The sequence below is a fragment of the Zootoca vivipara genome, chromosome 6, assembly GCF_965207765.1.
Source record: "Zootoca vivipara chromosome 6, rZooViv2.hap1.1, whole genome shotgun sequence".
Classification (NCBI taxonomy): domain Eukaryota; kingdom Metazoa; phylum Chordata; class Lepidosauria; order Squamata; family Lacertidae; genus Zootoca; species Zootoca vivipara.
Window position 1 is genome coordinate 1481405 of NC_142589.1, and position 14998 is coordinate 1496402.

General features: G+C 48.4%; 1 protein-coding gene across 2 annotated transcripts; it reads left to right on the forward strand.

The window, feature by feature from the left end:
• The first annotated feature begins 1139 nt into the window (after window positions 1-1139).
• Window positions 1140-12186, forward strand: NKX6-3 (NK6 homeobox 3). Of its 2 annotated transcripts, none has more exons than XM_035119973.3 (3): window positions 1140-1805; window positions 5469-5638; window positions 9912-12186. In XM_035119973.3, exons 1-3 carry the CDS (start codon window positions 1424-1426, stop codon window positions 10137-10139), a joined length of 780 nt encoding a protein of 259 aa, XP_034975864.1. In that variant the 5' UTR covers window positions 1140-1423; the 3' UTR covers window positions 10140-12186. The 2 variants fall into 2 exon arrangements, with proteins under 2 accessions (XP_034975864.1, XP_034975866.1); XM_035119975.3 differs by having other exon boundaries at window positions 5475-5638.
• Window positions 12187-14998: the final 2812 nt, after the last annotated feature.

The window sequence follows — 14998 nt, forward strand, 5'->3', positions numbered from 1 at the left end:
ATTTATTTATTTATTGCCTGCAAAAATGCTTTTACATTATTTCATATTTTCTTACAAAGGGATGTGGATTCTGGGCCTCTGATAACAAGTAGGCGACTGTGCAGTGAATTGGAATTTCAGCCTTCACGACATAGGTAAACAGCTATTTTTGTGGAGGAGGGTCAAGGTATGAACAAAATTTCATATATAATCCCTATTGTAGTAAGATAAGACCTTTGGAGCAGGCATTTTTTTTTAAAAAAAGTTTTTTATGAACCACCCTAGTAGGGCAGTAATTGTTCCTTGATAATTTGTCACCATGATGGCACCCGGATCAGCCTGCCCCCACCGCCGCCCCCCCATTCCTACCCCCCTGCCCCCCGGGACGGTCCTTTTGTGTTCATTTGTGTTCCACTGTTTTATATCCATGCTAGTGGGCATGGAGGCAGAAAAGATACCTAAGCCAGACTTTTTTCCTTCTGATTTTTAAAATCTTTTTAAAGAAATGAACTTGATAAAATATTTCCCTTTGCAGAGCATTTTACTGGTAATCAATAAAAATAGAAGTAACATTGCTGAGAAAGTGAAATGGACAGGTCTGTCAATCCCCAGTCCCAGTCCCCCAGGATGTTCCACAACAGGCTTTTTTAAAAATAAATAAAACAATATTCCCTACCATGCAGGAGCAGAATCTCTTGCACAGATTCCCACAGAATCTCTTGCACAAATTCTATTTCCAAAGGACCAGGGCTCAGGCCTGTCTGCCCTCCCACTTTGTGCCTCATCCTGCTCCTTGGAGAGCTGCACCTGCGTTTCCTATACCTGGTCCTTCTGCTGCACTCGCCCATATTCAGAGTCTGTCTCCTACAAAGGTGCAGAGTCTCTCTCTCTCTCACCACACACAAACATACCCCCACCCCTCCCATTCTATCATCCATCACACACCCCAGGCAAAGGCAGGCTCTCCCCCCCCGCCCCCCCCAGTGCTATCCAAGCGTTAAGGTTCTGGTGTTGACCGTAGATCTTTCAAAGGGTAATTTGTCTGGGAGCAGCCAATCCAGATCCTGTCCTTGGCCCGGCCAATGAGAGCTAGGGGACCCAGCACATCAGCCTATCAGAGGCCCAGTATTCTAATAAGCCCCATCTTTTATCAGAGGGAATGAAGCTTCTCTTGAAGTTAAACTTGGTGGCTGGCCAGTCTTGGCTTCAGAATCTCTGGGGCACAGGGAGGTCCGCTAGCCAGGCACCCAATGGACTTGAGCCGCAGTTCCCTTGGCCAGCAGGAGCTGCTCCCGACTGCCAGCTGCCTCTGTGCTGGCAGGGAGGCTGCCAAGTAGAAGCAGGGTCTCTGTGAGATGGCACTGCCAATGTGCCATGCACTTCTGGGAATCTAAAAGCTGCAGGATTGACCCCCAAACCTCATCTCCCAGCAGGCAGCCTAGCGATGGACACCAACCTCCAGGGGACATTCCTTCTCAACAACCCTCCTCTGCCCCCTTTCCCAGAGGTGAAGGCCTCCATGTGCCAATATACAGTGCAAAACTCCTTCTACAAGCTCAGCCCCCCTGGGTTGAGTGCCCAGCTGGCTGCTGGCACACCGCATGGCATCAGCGACATCCTAAGCAGGCCAGTGGCTCCACCGAATGGGGGCCTTCTCTCGGGCTATTCCCACGTTGGGGGGTTCAACGGACTGGGCACCCAGAGCCTTTACTACGGGTCTCAAGTGGGGAACTTCTCCAAAGCCGGAAGCGAATACTCAGCCAGAGGTCGGAGCTGCTGGGCAGACACAGGGCAGGAGTGGCATGGAGGTCGGCCATGTGGCAACCGTGAGTAGCAAACTAGCCATGGGGTTGGGGAGGGTTTGGGGGGACAGGGGTGGGAAGTAGCCAGGAGAGGTCTCTGTAAGTGTGAGGTGATGGTCTTGGGTGGTGAAAGTAAGCTCGCAAGTCTGAACCCAGCGCAGAACGTGGTCCTGGAATATGCAAAGTAGTTATGATTGTTCATCGTTCAAGTATGTGGAGCAACTTGGGCACTCCCTGCCTCAAGGCGCTTGCAGCATGCATTTGAACAGCAGGTGAAAAATCACAGTGAAGAAAAAGGAGAGAAAGTTGAAGGATGAATGAACACAGGCAAAGGCAGCTAGACATGCTGGGGAAGTCAAAGGGCACCAGAAAGAGGCCGGTTTGTATGCAGAGTGATCGGTGTTTGTAGTGCTTTCGAGTTACATGCAGGAGGAAAAACAGCAGATTTTGGAACCAGGAGTTTACAGGTTTCGAAAGTGTGAGAGACAGCAATGACAAACAAGGAAAAAGTAACTAGAGATAACATAGCAAACAAGCAGACCTGTATCCTTGAGCATGTGCAGAGTTTTAATAACCACAGGCAGCCTTTCACCTCTTGGGACAGGCCTTCTAGGTCAGAGAGCCCTGGGATCCCTCATGTATCTCTCACCCCCACCTCATATTTGTCACTGCAGAAAGTGGGGGGAGGGGAGGTTACCTGGTTTTCTGGAACAGGTGCCTGAGAAAGCTGCAGGAAGGTGCCTGGCTCCTTTGCCCTCCCTCTGCGTTGCTTTTCCTGGGCAAAGGGAGCGGTTCTCGGAATCAAGCAAAGTTTATCCTTGGCTGCCACGAAAGTGCCCCTTGGAATGACAGACGGCGCCAGGTAGCCGGTTGCTGCTGATATGGGGCTCCATAAAGAAGTGTGCAAAAGGCCAGGGGCACCAGTGTGGCATGGGCACAGGCGCCAGGGAAACAGCCCCAGTGGAGGGAGAAACACGTGGCAAACCCACCCTCCGCAAAGGGAAGAGCTGTGCCCCATCGCATCCTCTAGGGCAGCGGGTGGGGAGCCTATGCCCCTCCAGATGCTGATGGACTCCAGTTCCCATCAGGCCTAATGGTCAGGGATGGTGGGAGTGGCAGTCTAGCACCATCTGGTGAGGCAGAGGTTCCTCTGGGGCAGCTTCCCCCAAACCAGGGGGGGGGGAGCATGTTTTTGGACCACAACTCCCATCGCCCCTAACCATTGAGGCTGATGGGAAGTGGAGTCCAACAACATCTGATTGGGCACTGGTTGGGGAAGTTGGGGAATAAAGGCTGCCATGGAGTCCAACATCACTTTGCATTCCCCACAGCTGCTTCCTGCTTCAAGGGATTGAACTAAATGGGCCTCATGATCCCTCCCAGCTCCACAGGTTGGGGAAGACCAGTTCTAACTAGTCTTATGCAAGTTGTTTGGAGGCAGTAATGCTTCTGAATGCCAGTTGCTGGAAGCTGCAGGAGACGAAAGGAGGTTCCTTGCCCGGGTCTTGCCTGAGGGTTTTCCATAAGGACCTGGTTGGCAACAGGATGAGAAGAGGGTGCTGGACTGATCCGGGGGCTCATTGCAATTGAGCAATTGCCTCTTCTGCAGCGGAAGTGGGGGTAGAGATGGGGGAAGGATCAGTCCCTGCAAAATTTCTTTTTGCAACAATAAAATATCAATACAATGAACCAAAGTATCTAAAGCCCCACTGCCTGATTATTATTATTATTATTATTATTATTATTATTATTATTATTATTACCACTATTAATTAATTAAATTTATATACTGCCCTTCATCATAAGATCTGAGGGGGGTTCACAGAATAAAAAGGGTCGGCTGTGCCCTTGTCCCCCCCCCCCAGGTGCACCTGCTTGTGGGCTGGAGTGCAGAGCAAGCCCTGGGAAGGTGACTTTAGCTGATGGGCAGGTTCATGGGGAAGGAGAGAGAGTCACACCAAGGCTCCTTTGCCCCCTTAGCAGCTCCTATAGCTCTGGCACTGGTGTTTTGAAGGGAGGGGGCTGAGAAGGCATGCTGCCACAGTCCCAGCCCAGATTTGCACCCAACCCGAGGCTGCTAGGTTAATCAAACACACACAAGCCACCCAGATGTGTTTGGTAGACCAAGTTGTCTGGCTTTCTGGAGTAATCATGTGCCAAGTAATAAATCGCACTATTAAATAAGAAGACTGTCCTAAGAGCACCACTGGGGACAGGCAGAGGAACGAGTGTTGGGGCAGAGAGGGGTAGGCTGAGAGTGGGGGACCTGAGGCCATGCCCACCTCCCCTGGCCCTGCTAGGCCCCCTAGAGAGGTTTACCTGACTGGAATGCGTCTTGACATCCGATGAGGCATCTAGGTTGCCCAGACAGAAAACAGAAAGGGCCCCGTGAGCATGAGCAGAGAGCAGTGCACTTTGCAAAGGGAGACATTTGCCCAGCTTGCTCCCCCTGCTGCTCCCACCGGCATTTGGCTCAGGAAGTGTCACTCTCGGGGGGCTCCCTCAGGGGCTCAGGCCCCAGCAGCAGAAATGCCAACTTTGCCAGCATAAACAGGATTTCTGGTGCACTGCAGTCCAAACAAACCCCTTTCTCATGAGTAGCCTGCCAATTCTGCACCCATGGAGACCTCCTGAGCTATTGTTCTTCATCCCTGGGCCCGAAGGTTTTGCTGTCTGCGCTCTCCACCCCATCCTCTGGCATGCCCCAAGGTTCTTCCTCTGGGGTCAGACCAGGGGGCACCTCAAGGGGAGCCTAGGTATGGGACTTGGGGGGACCTGCCTGCTCCCCGAGGTCCTCAACCTGTGGGGTGTCTGGTTCATTCTCCTTGCCCAGCACCAGATGAAGAACAGGCCTGACAGAACTACCCAGAAGTGAATCTTTTAGCTAAAAAAGGTCCCCCTCCCAGAAGAGCCTGTGGGATCAGGCCCATGGCCCCCCTTGGCTTTGCACCCTGATCTCACAGTGGCGAACTGGACGTGAGCACATTCTGCCTGCCTAAGATGCCCAGCAGCTGGCATTCGGAGGCACAATGCCTTTGATGGTGGGGGCACAGCATAGACATTGTGTCTAGTAGCCATGGCTAGCCTTGTCTCCCATTAATTTTCCCACCCAAGTTGGTGGCCGGCTCTGCCTCCTGTGGCAGTGAGTTCCATAGTTTAGCAATGCACTATGCTTCTGTCCTCGGTCTCCCAACATTCAGCTTCATTGGATGTCCACAAGTTCCAGTGTCAGGAGAGAGGGAGATAAACTCTTTCTCCACGCTGGGCATCATATTATAGACCTCTACCATGTCAGCTCGTATCGTCCTTTTTCTAAACTAAACTTTTTCTAAGTCCCGAATGCTGCAACCTTTCCTCATGGCAGAGTCTCTCCATTCCCTTGGTCAGTTGGGCAGCCCTTTTCTGAACCTCTTTCTGCAAGGTCCTCTTTGATGTTAGGCGAGCACAAACTGCACGCAGCCCTCCAAGGACAGTCATGGCGCAGACTGGCCAGGGCGTGATGAGAGGGGCAGTTTTGGTTTTGATTGCTTTCCTACCATAGCGATGGCTGGCTGGCATAGATTTTCCTTGGTGTGTGTCTGGGGCAGGGGCGGCTAGAGGGCTCATCCTGCCTGGTACACAGGGAACGGAGCACTAGCCAGCTTCAGTGCCCCTCAGGCCTCATGCTGCCCATCTCCCTCTGCACAGCTGCAGGGCCCGTGGGCGACAGCCTCCACAAGAAGAAGCACACGCGGCCGACCTTCACGGGCCACCAGATCTTTGCCCTGGAGAAAACCTTTGAGCAGACCAAGTACCTGGCTGGGCCTGAGCGGGCCAGACTTGCCTATTCCCTTGGAATGAGTGAATCGCAGGTGAAGGTGAGCTCCCTGTACCTTTGTGAGACAAGCTGGGAGAGGGCGGGGGCAGGGAATCTGCAGCAGCACCCATAGGCTCTGCTTCACCCAGGTCAGCAACTGGCAGCGCTTGGGCCAAATCCAGTCTCCAAAGAGGCACTGCCAACTGTGAGGTGAAAGAACAAGCTGGAGAAGAGGCATTGATGGGACATCAGTTTAAATCTGGGGCTCACAATGTGAGCACCAGAGCACCCTCAGGCACATGGCTGAACACCCATTCATCCCAATTGTTGGGAGGATTTTTTTATTTTTTTGCTTGCAGAGGTTGCCTTGGGTTTCCTTGGTTTGTGTGTGTGGGGTGGGGGTGGGGGTGGGGTGTTTCCTGCTTTTTTGTCTCTGCTTTCTTTGGTGCTGAGGGAGGGTTAGGTTCTGTGTGCTCTGTATTTTGTGGTGCTCACAACAGTTTCTGAGATTTTCAACGATGATTCTGGAAACCCCAAAAAGTTTGAGGGCCCATGCTTTAAGGGGTGGCCAATGAGATGTTTGTTCTCTCAACATCTCAAAGTGTGCCCTATCCCCCAATGCCAACTTGCTGATCAGGGCTAAAGATGCATAACCAGCATGGGTGTAGCTTGTGTCCCCTTCACTCATGTGGGTGAGTTATTCCCTGGGCTATGCCTCAAATGGCCCTGGGACAGGAGCAGGAGAGCTGGAGCTGTTTGCCTCAGCAGGGTTTCTGCCTGTGTCACACCACAACAGGCTCCAAAATGGAGGGGTGCATGTGTGTGTGTGTGTTTACATGTGCTATAGAATTAAAAACACGCTCTCCTGCTTTCAGAGTCACCAGCTGAGCAGGACAGGGGAAAAGGACTGGCTTCTGTCAGCTTTTCACAAGCACTGGATGAGCAGAAATCAGCAGGTAGAGCCTGGAATAATATGGTCATAGGAGCAAGCTGAAAAGCTGGCAAACAATACACTTTGGACCTGACTCTGCAACGACTCACGTGCAAAAAGGAGCCCCCCCCTGTGATCTAACTGCCCAAGGCCCTTTCCCCACAGAGAGCTGCTGCCGAGTGCGGAAACGGAATCTTGCTTCCGTCTTGGTAAGCAGCCTTGGCATTTGCCGCCTGAGGTGGTTGCCTTACGCTGCCCCACAGTAGGGCTTGCCCTGTCTCTGCCACAAGCTTCCCTGGCAGGCTGCTGCTTCAGGTTTTCCGAAGCTTGGCCAAGCCATTAAGCATTGTCTCATTGCTAAATTCTTAGTGGCAGATTTATTTTGGTTTTAAAACTATGCTACTATTGAGGTTTTTAGAAGTTCAAGGATTAATAGTTTATTAGCAATGAATAGCAGTTTATTAGTGATCGACTTTTGGAATATTATTCTTTTTCAAAATTGCCATTACCTATTGCATCCAAATTATTTTTTTGAAAATGGCTGCATGTCTAAGCAGACTAATTAACCTGCCACCCAATTAAAGAAAGCCAATGGATTGTATGTGTTTTAGTTCACCAGTTACATGGTCAAATCTGAATGCATTTGCATATGACTATAACAATATTTCCAAAGAAAGAGGCACATTTTGTTTTTAGATGGCACATGAGGCAGTGCCGTGTAGTGGTTGGAGTGTTGGACTAGGAGCCAGGAGACCAGGGTTCAACCCCACTTGGCCATGAAGTTCACAGGGTGACGTTGTGCCATCACTCACTCTTGGCCAATCGCAGGATTCTTGTGAGGATAAATGGAGAGGAGTAGGAGACCTCTGCAGACCACCTGGAGCTCCAAGGAGGAAAGGGGGTGGAGGACAACTGTAATAAATGGAAATGGAAATGAATGGCAGCAGGGCACAGTCTTAGAAGAGGCATTCTGTGTGCGAGACTGCAACCCAGGTGTAGTATTGAAAATATCTGACTTCTAAAAGCAGTTCTGCTGGCCCCTTTTAATCAAAAGATCTTTAACAGTGTTGTGGCAGAAATTTCTTCTATTTACCTTTTTTTAACCATTAATGAGAAAAGAAATTCTCAAAAGGAAGAGAAAATTTTGGTTAATTTGTCACGTACATGTATGCAGTTTGTGGTGCTTATATTATATCCGAAGTGATGAAAGGGTCTTTCTTTCTTTCTTTCTTTCTTTCTTTCTTTCTTTCTTTCTTTCTTTCTTTCTTTCTTTCTTGCATCCCTCCAGCATTCTGCACTCTGCTGTCTTGGGTGTATGCAGCAGGGGAGGCTGCAAACCACTAGAGAAATATTTACTGGACTGAAAAAGGCAATATTCATGCCACTTTAAACACTCACAGCTCCCCCTCCCCCCAGTTCTGGGAGCTGAAGTTTGTTAAAGGTGCTGAGAGTTGCTAGGCAAGCCCTATTCCCATCCCAGAGCTACAATTCCCAGAGTGGTTTAACAGTCAATCCCTTTTCACAGGGAACTCTGGGAATTGTAGATCCATGAGGGGAATAGGGGGCCCCTAAAAACTTTTAGCACCCTTAACAAACTACAGCTTCCAGAATTTGTTGGTGGGGGCCGGAAGCCATGATTCTTTAAAGTGGTATCATAGCACTTTAAATGTATGGTGTCAACGTGGCCAAAGAAACTCCACACATAACCACCTTGCAGGGATGCGCTAATCTCAATCCCACACCCATTAAAATTACAATGAATTCTAAAGCAGCTTGAGAATGAGGCAGCGGCCAGGGGATCGCTTTGTGCAGGATTGATTCCACTGGGACACCCAAACTGCCCCAACCTTATTTTATTTTATTTGTTTTCATAAAATTTATACACCCCTTGACTGTAAAACAAAAACAAAACACAAAGCAGTTTACAAAAAGAATAAAGCAATATGAATACCAGTAAAAACAGCTATTTAAAACATTCAAATAATAATTGAAGTAAGTGCTAAGCTAAAAGCAGATTAAAACACACATCAACAAGCTAGATATCTGGGTAGTCTGGCCTAAACAAAAAGATTTTAAGCAGGAGCTGGAGGTGACATTTCCATTTTGGAATTCCCAGCCTATTGACACTAGGCAGGTGCCCTTACCTGTATGCTTTTCAGGCCCTTACCTGTATCCTTTTCAGCACTGTCGCACTGAGTGAGGATTATGTAGCCCCAGATCTAAGCAGTCAAGAGGACATACCTGGGGCAATGCCATTTCCCAGGTAAACTGGTTCCCGTGTTGTTAAGGGCTTTATAAACCAAAGTATATTTGTCACCCTCCTCTTCCTCTGGGCAGGACACCCTGGGAAGAAATCTCTCCAGAAACAGAACAGCAGGGTTTGGCGCAGCACCAGTTTTTCACCAATTGATCTAACAAATGGATGACTTAAATGTTGTAGCCCTAAAATCAATATAATTTAAACTAAGAGAGCTAGAATGGCCTCCCAAAACTCTCCACACTATTTGTGGGTGGTGAAATTGTGTGAGGGGCATTTTGCCATATATACTTGGAGGGAAGTGAAAGATTCTTTAATATTTTTCTTTGAAAACTCTATTCTGAGAAATGAATTTTAGCTCACTTGATGGCAAATGAAATTATTGCTTCTTTTCTCTATATTAGTAGAGGAAAGAAAGAAGCTGTGGGCCAAGAAGAAAGGTCTAGAAACCCACCCACCCCTGGTCCTTTCAAGAACATTGAAATAATATTTAAACAGTGGTAAAACTGGATCTGCAGTTGTATTCAAAACTGGGGAGGCCATTGCACTAAAATTTCTCTAGGCTAGGACTGAAATGCTGCAGGAGTTTGAAAAGGGGGAATTTCTTTCAAATGTCTAGTCCTTTTACCAGAGAACTCTTGGCTTGTCCATAATTTAGTGCAACAAAAATGGGAACCCAAAAAAGCAAGTGGAAGTGAAAGCAAATAGCAGAATGGAAAAAATGAAAGAGGTTTGTTGAGCCAGAGCACTTCAGACCCCTCTCTCTGGTCTGTTGTGGAGAACAGCGATTCTAAATTCAGATATGCCTAAGAAACTGAAGAGACACCGCTGGATCAATAAACCTCTTTTTCAGCCATCATTTAACCAAACCCTGCCAGCCTCCTTTCCTCCAACCCCCAATTCAGAAGTCAGATTGCCATCTTTCCCTTTGCCTTCAAGAAAGAGCATGCTGGCGCGCGCGCTGCTGGCCGCTTCCTTGGCTGGCGGAGCTCGGCAGGGAGAAGCCGGGCGCAAAGCTGGCCTTGGTGGGCTCCTGCAGCTGGCCTTGCGCGCTCCCCTTCCCGACTCAGGCGCCTGGCCTGGCTTGGGGGGACGGGGGACGGCAGAGAGGCATCCCTGACCCGCTGCCCGTCCGCCTCCTTGCAGGTCTGGTTCCAGAACCGGCGCACCAAGTGGCGCAAGAAGAGCGCCCTGGAGCCGTCGCCGTCGTCGCCCCGCGCGGCGGCCGGAGCGGGCGAGCGCCCAGCCTCGGATGAGGACGACGAATACAACAAGCCTCTGGACCCGGACTCGGACGACGAGAAGATCCGCCTGCTGCTGCGCAAGCACCGCGCCGCCTTCTCCGTGCTCGGCCTGGGCTCGCCCAGCGGATGAGCGGCAGCCGGCGGAGGGACCGGGACCGGGAGCGAGGAGGAGCAGTCAGGCGGCAGGACTGGAGGGAGGGGGCTTAAAGGCTGCTCCCCGAGCCGACCCTCAAGTCCTCTCCAGCAGCAAAGGGAAGTTTCATCATATAGGCTTTAATTTCTCTGTTTATAAAAAAAGAAAAGCAAATATTTTCAAACACTTACAAAATGACTCCCAAGGGGTTGCGGGAGGCACTCGCTGTCAGGTTGTGTCACAGGCAAGAGTCACCTTTCACAGCCAGTTTTTCCTGATTCAAACTGAATCATGCAAAAAACATACAGATCTGTTTCTCTCTCCCTGCCCTCAATTGCTCAAGATGTGCTAGTACTGTATTGAGGAGACTGACCAGCAACACCCTTCAAAAAACGTTACACCTGTCTTCACCCTTCATTTGAGCCAGAGCTCACAAGGGCTGGGCCCCAGCATCCCGCTCTGAAAGCTGTGATGTGAAGCAGATACAAAGGAGAGTGCTCCTGAACATAGGCAGAGTACACTTCAGTTGCCACTCAGGTGTCACAGCCTGCCCTCCCACAACCTGTTGGGGTTGGAGCTGCAGGTCCAATGTGAATCCCCTTAGGCTCAGATCAGCCCTTCTTTCCACCTAGTGCACCCTGTATAGATTAAAACACCTGAAGGGCACCAGGTTGGGTTCCCCTGGCCTAGATCCTGGCAACACTTTGAGAGTATCTACCAGTACACTGCAGGCTTAAACTGGGTCTGCATTATTCTGTTTTCTCAGGGAAGGCAGAAAAAAATCTATTCATTCTCAGCAACACCAACCAGCAATTCCTATGCTGAGGTGAGGCTGCCAGTACAGTGAAACTGATGCAGAACTGATAAATGCTTTTAATGTAGCTAAATGTTAACCACTGAGAACCTAGCAGGGAGATGTTTGGCAAATGCAGCTTCTCCTGTTCCAATACTGTACTCACAAGAAAAGCTCCAATTAAAAAACCAAAATCCTGTACCAGGACTCCTTCCTGTGCCTAGTGCTGCTCCAAACATTTTCCCTGCATTTCTTTCTTTTCTTGTTGTCCACTCTCCACCAATTAATGAGAAAAGAAAGTGCATTGTATAATTCTCACAGGAAAGAGGAAATGTTGGGGAAATGATCATGGGGTTTTTGTTGCCCTTAGCTTCCTTTTGAAGTGGCTGAGGGGCTTCTTCCTTCTGCAGATGTTCTGTGGTTCTGCACCCCCCACAGCCTCCCCGAGGGACTGCACTTTCTGAAAGCCGTGGCTGAGCTTTCATGGAAGTGCAGAAGGCAGGGGTCCTGTCTACTGCTTCCCAGACCATGGTTTGTGGGCATTTTTTTAAAAGCAAAGTCTTTTATTTTTAAATAAATCAGTGTTGAAATCTCTCTCTTTTTTTTAGGTAAAAGGAACAACTTCCGTTAAAAACAAAATCAGTTTCCAAGAGTCCTTATAAGTCTTCCTCATAACAGCTGTAATTGCTTTCTTGCCCATACAAAAACAGATGAATACAAAAGGGTCTAGGGTTTCTATGATAATTACACCAGTAGCACACATTTTAAAATGTTTCCAGTACATTTAAAAATATTTATTCCCGTGGAATCATTAACATTTTGTATGTGTAAATTGAAGGTGTTTGTCACATTGAAATCATCAGATCTTCATTTCTGGGCTAAGATTGGGCTGCAAAATTATGAAGAGAAATAAACCCTAACCCTTCAAAACCCAAGATGGAGTTTCCTTGCGCAAATACCCCAAATGGATAATACAAAAGTAGGAAGGGCTTTGGGCCTTTCACATGCAGAGATATTCTAAGTTTCTGGATTAAATCCATATAGATTTAGGGTTCCCCAGCTCACCTGAATGAAGGAGTGGTGCTTTACTTACTTGATGTCCACAGATGACCAAGCAAATTCAGGAGAGACCTTCACCAACCTGATTAAAAAATTATTTCTTCCAGTAGCACCTTAGAGACCAACTAAGTTTGTTATTGGTATGAGCTTTCCTGTGCTTGCACACTTCTTCAGATACACTGAAACAGAAGTCACCAGACCCTTATATATAGTGAGAGGGTGGGGAGAGGCACCACTCAAAAGGGTGGTGGGAAACCGGACTGTTTATGACCACATTTGGTCTTGCAGGAAGAATTTATGACTGTTTACTACTGCAAATTGGTTCCACAGGAAAAGCAATGGGTGAGATGGCTAAAGATAGCTTTGTCATGTATAATGAAATAAGAATCCAATGTCTTTATTCAGACCAGGTTTCTCCATGGTTTTAAGTTTGGTGATAAATTGCAGTTCAGAAACTTCTCTTTCCAATCTATTTCTGAAATTCTTTTGTAATAAGACAGCTACTTTGAGATCTTGTATAGAATGTCCTGGGAGATTTAAGTGTTCTCCTACTGGTTTCTCTGTCTTGTGATTCTATCCTCTGGTGTCTTGTGATTCCTGATTCCTGATGCTGGTTTCCCACCACGCTTCTGAGTAATACCCCTCACCACCCTCTCACTATATGTGGGGATCTGGAAACTTCTGTCTCAGTGTATCTGAAGAAGTGTGCGTGCACATGAAAGCTCATACCAATAACACACTTAGTTGGTCTCTAAGGTGCTACTGGAAGAAATTTTTTTTTAATTTTGTTTCAACTACACCAGACCAACACAGCTACCTACCTGTAACTTCACCAACCTGCTTTAAGACTATCACTCCCATCTGCCTCAGCTGTGGGAGTTGCAGGCCAAGACAACTGGGGCACCAGGTTGGAGACCCAGGTTGGCTCAAGCGTGCTGGAGGTGGGAAAGCTTTATGTATGCTTTTAAATGCTTTTAGCAGCTTTGTTTGAGGGAATCATCTGCTGATAAAGAGGATTTGCCTTTGGAGGAAAAACTATGGGTTAGGAAATCACACAAAAACAGACAATGCAAAAATAGAAGCAATTGGCATAACCCACAAAAAGCTGCAATGCTCACTGAAAGCATTTCTGGGGATGCTGCTACTTAAAGGGCTGAGTTGGCTTAACCTAGCCCCCCCCCCCACTTGGTGCCCTCCAGATGCTCTGGGCCAGGCATAAACAAACTCGGCCCTCCAGATGTTGACCAGTTCAGGGAGAGTCAAGGAGCTGATCCTGGCATTTTCCTCTCTGAGGCAGCAAGCAGGTAAGCAGGTGGGAGGAAGAGGGTGGGGAGACTGAGGCATCCGCAGATGGCTCCAGTATGGCTGCCTGGCTTCCTGCTGCATCGGGGGATCTGGTGAAAGAGGTGGGAATCTCAGAATGAAGATCTCCACATTTTCTATAGCAATCGTTAAGAATGTTTTTGTATGTTTTTGCATGTTTGAGCTGGAGCAGAACTTCATTGCCTTCTCGCTGCTGGCTTTTCCTTGCACATGCAGGCCAGCTGGAGAGAACAGAATGCCACTGGGCATATGAAGAGTATTTTTTGCACCACTTTCCTTACCCAGCACAGACATAAACCGGGACTCTAAGCAAAGCTTCCCATTCAAAAGGGTGAAGATTGGGCAAAATTGCATAGAAAGATGTGTATATTGGGATTAATTCGTGTTAAAATGCTGGATAATTTTCACGAGGACTTTTTAGGAAATGAATTTAAGACTGAGGAAATGAAAAATGGAGAGAAATCAACATTGACATATTCACCAATCCCTGCTTTGGACAGATTCGACTCTGCCTTGCAGCTTTGGGCAGCCCAGGAGCACCTTTCACAGTGAGGTGTTGGTGACCCTAAGGGCAGAGGGACGTTTTGGTGCTCGATGGAAGGTGGGACGTGCTGTACATACAAGTCATAGGCAACCTGATCAATAAAGGCTGTTACCTGGATGTGCTTTAGGTCCAGTTCTTTCTCTGAGGTGCAATGGGAAAGATCTCACCAAGGCAATTGTGGGCGGGGCGGAGAAGCTTTCTGACTGAAGTCCCCGTCTCTGCCAAGTTTTTTGCTGCCAGCATTTTCATACCGGGGCTGGCCTGATACTCTGTTGCCTGAAGCCATGAAAAAAGTGCACCCCCTCCACTCCCCACCACCTGCAGAAGCCGATTGACTAGGGTGTTAATTCTTACTTCAACACTTTTCTTGCCACCCTGCTTCAGACCTATTACCAGAAAAGCAAACAGCAAGACCAGCTGGTTAGTTGGTTGGTTCAATTCCCGCAGCTGTTTTAAAATCTGCACACCTTTAAGGGTCTACACCCAGAATGTCCACCAAAACAAAGACTCTGTGCTCTGTTTCCCCTACTCTCCTATCCGTCCCCCACCCATTGCTGTCAACCCTCCCTTTTTTTGTGGGAAATTCCCTTATTCCAGCGCCGTTTCCCGCTGCTATCCTGGATTGTTAGCTATACCGTAGACTGTCCCTGGGACAGGTGAGGCTGCTGATCCCTTATTTTCAAATCCGAAAGTTGACAGCTATGCCCCCACCCTGCTGGTGTCAAGACGGAGGAGGTTTCTGCCAGGTTTTGAGGGGCCAAGGAGGGGAGGAAGAGATTTCAGAAGGCAGTGCACGTTCAGAACCCTATTCTTGCATCTGGTCAAACGAAACTGCCAGGTGTGCTTTTCACTGCATAATAACCAGACTTCAGGGCTTCTGGGGAATTTGGTATGAAATGAAGCTGGGGACGCTGGTGATGGAGACAACATTCCCTCTGTCTTCTTTGGCAATTAGGGCGGTTATGTAACTTCCTTTATAGTGACCAGTGCTCTGAGGCTCCTCTGTCTGAAAGCATCCTCTCTTTCAAAGGTTGTCCAGTCTAATGATGATGATGATGATATATTACTTACATTCCTCCCATCTGGCTGAGTTTCCCCAGCCACTCTGGACGGCTTCCAACAGGAGATTAAAAATAC